This window comes from Salvia hispanica, chromosome 2 (genome assembly GCF_029641045.1).
Source record: "Salvia hispanica isolate PSC_SH4W2 chromosome 2, Shi_PSC_v1, whole genome shotgun sequence".
NCBI lineage: Eukaryota > Viridiplantae > Streptophyta > Magnoliopsida > Lamiales > Lamiaceae > Salvia > Salvia hispanica.
The window spans coordinates 56,550,888-56,558,855 of NC_142693.1; the positions used below are offsets into that span (position 1 = coordinate 56,550,888).

At 30.6% G+C, this 7,968-nt stretch overlaps 1 protein-coding gene across 1 annotated transcript; it reads left to right on the top strand.

Moving 5' to 3' along the window:
* Positions 1 to 6,266: 6,266 nt before the first annotated feature.
* On the top strand, positions 6,267 to 7,968 carry LOC125217695 (putative xyloglucan endotransglucosylase/hydrolase protein 32). The gene is made up of 4 exons (XM_048119219.2): positions 6,267 to 6,592; positions 6,767 to 6,867; positions 6,989 to 7,206; positions 7,536 to 7,968. The coding sequence occupies exons 1-4, from the start codon at positions 6,388 to 6,390 to the stop codon at positions 7,897 to 7,899; spliced, it is 888 nt and encodes a 295-aa protein (XP_047975176.1). The 5' UTR covers positions 6,267 to 6,387; the 3' UTR covers positions 7,900 to 7,968.

The following is a 7,968-nucleotide window of genomic DNA, read 5'->3' on the forward strand; positions in this document are numbered from 1 at the left end:
TAAATATGTACCATTCACCTCTTCATTGTCTCTCCTCTCCATCACAAATTTTCGGCAAAAATACAAATTTGTTCACATCAAGGAATTCACATTCCTTAACGATCTACAACCTAATAATACTTCATCAGTGATTCGAGTGCAGTGCTTGCGTGTTTATGAATTCATTAAACATGGACCAATGTAATCTCCTTGAAATATGTGTTCTACGATCAGATGGTATGCATGTCATTGCTCAGCTTATTACTCCCTCCGTCCCGGCAAACACATTGCTTAGCCGGCACGGGATTTTAGGAGTTATTGTTTAAAGTGTTTAATTGGAGAGAGAGAAGGTGGGTGTAAGTATTAAAGTAGAGAGATAAAGAAGGATAGATATTTTATTATGAGTGAGAAAAAGTGGTTGAGTGTATTAATTGGAGAGAGAAAGTTACTAAAAAAGGAAATGTGTCATCTTAATTGGGACAAACTAAAAAGGAAAACGTGTCATCTTAAGCGGGACGGAGGGAGTACTATTTTATTAGAAATTTATCTAAAACTAAAACCATTCATTGTTTATTTTTCTACTAGTATTACACCCGTGCTATGCACGGACTAAAATAATTTTACAATATTAATTTTAGAATGTAATTAATTAACTAAAATATTAATTTTATAATGTAAATAATTTTAAAATTATTTGTTATAAATTAAATTAATAATAAACGAGTTACAAATTATTTGACCTTTCACGTTATAATCTATTAGTAATAAAAAGAATTTGAATCAATTGATTTTGTATTGCTACTGTCGGTTTGTATACAATTGCACCATAACGATGGAAACTTATTTTTTCTAATGAATATGCAACCAATTGTAGTAAAAGAATTCTAAATGGATGTGTACATTTATTATTTCTTGTAAATTATATTTATAAATATATATGAAACTACCGTTGTTAAAAATTCAAATTCATTAATAAATCACAATTTTAATTATCACCAAGATGAATGCATACAATACAAGCAAAACTAAGCAATTAATTCAGCATAGAGACAACACAAACAATAACCAATTTGAAACTGATACACAATAACGAATTTGAAACTGATACATTTAGTTCTGTGAAAATATGAATTAACTGTTTTGCATTTAAAAATGAAAAATGAATCATTTAAACTCTCTCTATATTACTCCATTTTTTTTCTTCAGAAAAACGTTTGTTTTTAGTTTAAGTTTTAATATGGCCCGCTTAGTAAAAACAAACAAAGGAAGTTAGGATTCGACTAAAATATAAATACGTGGAAAATAATACTGTACATTATTTTTATAAAATGGAAAAATGACTTTGTCCGTGAGACTAAAAAATAAAGCAAATTTACATCACACAAAACAAAAAAACCTAAAGAATGTTTAATTACCACTTCTCCTAATGAGATTTTAGATATTGTTTGTCAAAAGCTATAATTTAAGATTGCACTGGTGAGACACTTCCTAGTCGAGCTTCATTTCATTGCTATATAGTGACCCTATACAATAAAAACCCATACCTTGAAACCTAAATCCTAAACCCTTAACTTTAAAATAAATATTAATAAAATTTAATATTAGTAAATAAAATAATACTAATTCATAAATTATGAAAAAAAGTATTGTAAACAACCTCAAAAGTATAATAAGATTAGCAAAATAAAGAAATTAAAATAATACATAGTCAATTAACGTCTATATTATATTAAAAAATAAATTAGTTCAAGTAATTATTGTAGAATTAATTTTCAAATCCTAACCGAATCCACGAATATAATTTTATAATATGTAATTAAACTTTAAACGAATAGAAATTTGTTTCAAAATTTAAAACCTAACACAAATTCAATTCAAAATATAATGATAGATTGGAGTAACTAATTTAAATTTATAATACAGGTAAATATAATTCAAAATATAAAAGTAATATGATATATAGATATTATACCGAACAATTATATTTCATATGGAAAACATCCCTACCGTTTTCAATATTAGTACTACAATTTTGCATACAAATGTTTTTATCCTAAATTCATTAGTTATTTTAAATTATCTTATCTTAATTAAATCCTTAAATTATGATACTCAATGAAATAAAATAAACATTACTAAGCCTGCAGCCCTCCCTCTCCTGTTTATGCAGTCCTCCCTCTTCTCTCTATATTATAACATTGCCTCCTTCTATTTATCTTGCCAGCAGAATATTCACTGTTAAATCCTTTGGAAGTGCTTCCGTCATTCTTCTGTATCGGTTTCTTTTTCTTCCCCTTCCTCTTGCCTTCCATTCTTATTCTATATTGTCTCCTTAGATAAATGATAAATACTTTTTATATTTTTAAAATAAAGGAAAAAATTGACATTCAAATACAATTTCTAATAAAACAATTCACATAGCAAACAATAGGAGTTAAATCCATTATATTCATAGAACTATGGAATAATATAAACTCTATATATATACACAATCTTCTCAATTTTGGAAATGAAAGATTAAATAGAGATACAATGTAATCTTAGGATTTCAACAAATCTCATAATCTTAACTAAAGGCAATAAACGATTTTACATACAAAATATAAATTATTAAACAATAAAATATAATATAAAATCACTATTTAATTAATCCTATATAATAATGAATTACAACCCATATATTAATATAGATGGAATACAATTTTATTATAGGGTTAGAAGAAAGGATATATGAGCGGCTACTTCTTCCCCAAATCTCTCTTCGTCCTCATCTTCCTTCCACTTTCTCTCTTCCTCCTTCCCATTATCTTCATTCCTACCGCCATATCCTCGCTGTGCATGTTGCGGAGGCGGCAAAGGCTCCCGTGGTGGCGCCGACGCCTTTCTCATTAGTCCTCAGCCATGTGTGTCCCGGTGAGATGGAAAACTAAGAATGCTCTGCAGAGGTTCCTGATGTGGCGGAGCTCGAATCAGTCAAAATTGGGTAGAAGGTAATCAAGAAACGAATATTATGGTAGCGAGCACAATCGCATTGGAATTTATAGGAGATTTGAAACCTTTTGCTATTCTTCGTAACTTTTAGTAATCCCATTAGTATTTATTTAATTAATGTCACACAATTTATTTTTTACGTTTCATAACATATATGGTAATTAATATAACAATGTATTGAATATTATTAATACAATTCTGACAGTTACAAAATACACTTCTCTCACCGAAATTAAATTGATTGAATAGAGAAGGTAATTTAAATGCCAATTATAAGTAATTTAATATTTAAACATGACAGTTATCGAAGTTAAATGGATTCAAAGAGGAAGGCAGTTTAATATTTTTTTAAATTGCATTTACATCCTTGGCTTAAAATGACTATTCAAAACGTCCAAAACTCTCATTTTATATTAGTATAGATAGATATAGATTAGGGAACAAGGATTCAAAGCACGATTCCAAGAAATTTTTAGAATATTTTCATCTTTCTGTCTAAAAATATGTATCATTTGCTAGCTTATAATTCATTCCTCATTGTCTTGTCCCATTGTATCATGAAAAAAAGAAATTTTTTTCTCGATATGGTTATTACTCTTTATCTATAGTAGTATATTTATATGAGATTATTTTGTTTCAGTGATGTTATTTCATATTTATGTTTTCTTAATTTTAGTTTGTCATAATTTTTGTTTGTTTTGTTTTAATTTTTCCATCCAGGCTATAATAATCCTTTTTTACAAATATAGAAAATCAAATAAGCTTCTGACTATCTATAATATTTTGAAGATACAATTTTACACATTTGTCGTCAACTTCGTCACTCCATAGTTTTCATGCAAACACCTAAGCAACGAAATGACGAAAGGAAGCAAAGAAGACGAATATCATAAACTATCACATTTGTTTTCGCGCATATGCATAAATCATTTATATGGGAATCAAGGGGGAAAATAAGGCTAAGAATAGATATTGGAGTTTGTGTTTTATTAATTATTTTTTCTTTATTTTGCTATTCTCATTATTGTACAATTAAGGTTGTTCACAAGTTTTTTCATGTCTTACGAACTATTGTTTTATTGTTCTAATGTTTATATGTGTGTTTTTTATTTGTTTTGTACATCATTTTATCTTTATATGATGATATTATTGTCTTTTTAGTTGTATATTAAATATTTTATATCAATTTAATATTGATAGTATTTCAGTATTGAAGTATGTATTTGTAACGATGATATTTTTCTTCGTAGTAATGATTTATTTTTAGTTTATTTAGTTTATTTACAATGTCTAATTAATAGAACAAAAATATTATGTGTCGCGTATAGCGCGTAGGCTAACACTAGTTCGATATAATGTCATAACCCATGTCCCAAAAAAGTTGAGTCGCTTCTTTCTTTAACTCGTTTTGAAAAAAATAGTAATAAATGGTTAAAGTGCATGAATAGTAAATTAAAAGCGAGAATAATATAGAGCTCGCTTTTAATTTATTATTCATGCACTTAAACTATTTAATACGATTTTTTTAAAGCTGAGTCCAAAAATGAAGAGACTTAACCTTTTTGGGATAGAAGGAGTATTATTTTTTTCATATTATAATTTTGTTTTCAATCTGTTTCAAAATTATATAATTGCATTGTTATATAGTCACTGTGACTTAAAATTTTCAGTTTATAAAATAAAGAGAATGGGTGATCGTGATTCCCGAACATATTCATCGAAAATTCAATTCACATATATGCAGAGAAAAACATTCATGTTGTAATATTTATAAATCCAAATGAAATAAAGACATACACATTCTAGTCGAAGAGTGCGACAAAGGTGCGATGTCCTAACCTTGGGTTAAACTATTATACAATCAGTGGCGGAACCAGGAAATTAAATAAGCCGGGGCTGAAAATTTTAAAATAATAATAACATTATTAAAGTATTTAACTTTTTAAGAAATGTAAAAGAAAGTGGATGAAAAAAAAATAGAGTAGTAGAATGTGAGACTCATTTTTACGTATTAGTTTTATAATAGAATGTGAGTGGAATGAGTTAGTAGAAAATGAGGGGTACATACCATTTATAATAAAAATGGACAGAGACTTCTAATGGCTGGCAGAGGGAGTAACTATTTTCGATAAATCGCTATGTCTTGAAATCACCTAAAAATAATTCCATTCTGATTTTTTTGAAAATTTGTTTCTCAATATATTCAATTACTATATTATTCATTCATTCATCTCCCATTCTTTTACAAATATGCCTTAACAAGTTTCACTATTTTACAAATATACCTTAACAAGTTTCACATACTAATAAATTTATTCTTTTACAAATATGCCTTAACAAGTTTCACTATTTTACAAATATGCCTTAACAAGTTTCACATGCTAATAAATTTATTAACTACTACTTGCATAATATAATTCTAATTATACCAAACCAATGATCTTAATCCAAGGACCAAGTAAATTAGGATACTTGCATAATATAATTCTAATTCTATCAAACAAATTATCTTAATCCAAGTAAATTAGGAGGTATTTGGGCATATAAAACTTATAAAAAACGTACTGCACAGTATTGATGCACTTCAGATTATTTTATTTGATAAAATTATAAACATTTACATACCCCTCAAATTTTTATTTGAACATGCTTAAGTCAAATGCATTTTTATTCCAAAAATTAAAAATCAGCCCAACAATTATATAAATGGCCCAAAAACTTATAAGCCCAATTAAGTCTCATCTTCTCCCACAATTAATCAATTTCACAGAGCGCAGCGGCGGTTTCCCTGAAATCTAGACGGTCCAAGTGCAGGGCTTGATTGGGGCGGAGATCGGTGGGAGAAGGGAGGTATAAGGCGGGGTAGGGTTCCGGTTCCGGCCAAGCCCCCGCCGGCGCGGGGGCTTGGCCCTACGTAGTTCCGCCGCTGTATACAATATTCATGAATACTCCCAAGTTTCTGTAAAGTCACAAGAATATAATCTATCATGATATTTCAACGACCACCACCACTTATTATCCCTACTTTATCACATATATATCCATTCATAAATAAATAAAAAGCCTCATTCAATAATAATTGAGTCGACACATCTATCTAAAATATAGCAATGGTGATAAAAATAAAAATAAAGCAATTTAAAATCGAGAAAAATCATAAAATATAAAATATTAGAAAAGATACAATTACTCATATAATGATTGAAAAATCGATGGTACATAGGGACACAACATTTCTTGTATAATACAAGTGTCACAAGTGCTTCTTTACTTTTGTCTCCTTTGCAAACCCATAACTCCAATTTCTCTATTGTGGGGCTCGCTACTCTTTCTATATTGCTATTTATAACACTCTATTTTCCCTAAACAAAATAAGCTCACTCATCACTTCAATCTGCAGTGTCTCCTCCCAAACATATGGCTCTCCTGATTTCTATCATCATCTTCATCTTTTCAATCTTCCCATTTAGCAACAATGCTCAAATTCCACCTTCACCCGGCTACTACCCTAGCTCAAGAGTTGGCTCCATAGGGTTCAACCAAGGTTTCACCAACCTTTGGGGTCGTCAACACCAATCTTTGGACCATGGTTTGCTCGCTATTTGGCTCGACCGAAGTTCAGGTACACTCACTTCTCGTGTTTTGTATTGTATCATACTCGTTGATCTACATGTACTGCAACATTTGGCATGTGTTGTGATAGTAAAATCTTAATGATAATGTAATAAAAGATTATCGTACGTGTAGTCTTGTAATACTCGTTGATCGGGCTAGTGATGTGGTATCTTGGTTGTAGGAAGCGGGTTCAAATCGGTTAAGTCTTACTCTTCGGGCTATTTTGGAGCTGCCATTAAGCTCCAACCGGGTTATACAGCCGGAGTGATCACGTCTCTCTATGTAAGAACACACTCTCATGACTCACTATACATGACTGAAGTTACTAATGGTATTATAGTCTAATACATGTTACATACGAAGAAATATATCGAATCTAAGTAATGCGCCAATTTTATGACAGATGTCAAACAACGAAGAGCACCCGGGTCACCATGATGAGATTGACATAGAATTTCTTGGAACCCCAGAGAATGAACCCTATGTGTTGCAGACAAATGTATACATAAGAGGGAGTGGGGATGGCACAATTATTGGAAGAGAGATTAAATTCCATCTATGGTTTGACCCTACCAAGGATTTTCACAACTATGCCATTCTATGGAATCCATCACAAATCATGTGAGTGTGGAGTTGGGTAAATAATCTTGCATCACATAATTCCAAATTTTATTTCACCTTCCTCATTGTTACTTTCTGCACCTTTTAATTATTTGCATAATGCGACAATACCTAACAAATCTTGATCATGACTTTTGCTAATGTATTAATTAGTACTACTATTGTATTTCAATATAATATTTACAAAATGTTATGCACATGTACAAAATGAATGAAACATTATCACATATGGTGGGATGAAATCAATATAACCAATTGGTTTTTGTTACGTGTCTAAAAATGCCAAAAGTGATGTTAAATAATTAAATTGTTTGATTGCATGATTGTAGATTTTATGTGGATGATGTGCCAATAAGAAGGTACCCTAGAAAAAGTGATGAGACATTTCCATTGAGGCCAATGTGGCTCTATGGATCTATTTGGGATGCCTCTTCTTGGGCAACAGACAATGGAAGATACAAGGCTGATTACACTTATCAGCCATTCATTGCTAAGTACAACAACTTCAAAATCGACGGCTGTGAAGGCGGTGGTGGTGGCGGGTGCCGCCCCATTTCTGGCTCTCCGGGGGGCTCAGATGGGCTGAGCAGCCAGCAGAGGGCGGCGCTTGCCTTTGTCAACCATAATTACAAGGTGTATGACTATTGTAGGGATCCCAAAAGGGACCACAAACTTACACCAGAATGCTTATAAGTCTAAATGTTATGTTACTACTACATGTATCTTAATTATGTGCAATTGTATGTTACAAAGTCTTTTTTA

What these genes read in the sequence shown, in the direction of transcription:
- LOC125217695 (XM_048119219.2), top strand. Translation starts at nt 6,388, where the DNA reads ATGGCTCTCCTGATTTCTATCATCATCTTCATCTTTTCAATCTTCCCA. An exon ending in TTGGCTCGACCGAAGTTCAG is followed by an intron (nt 6,593 to 6,766) that starts GTACACTCACTT and finishes TCTTGGTTGTAG; the next exon opens with GAAGCGGGTTCAAATCGGTT. An exon ending in GAGTGATCACGTCTCTCTAT is followed by an intron (nt 6,868 to 6,988) that starts GTAAGAACACAC and finishes ATTTTATGACAG; the next exon opens with ATGTCAAACAACGAAGAGCA.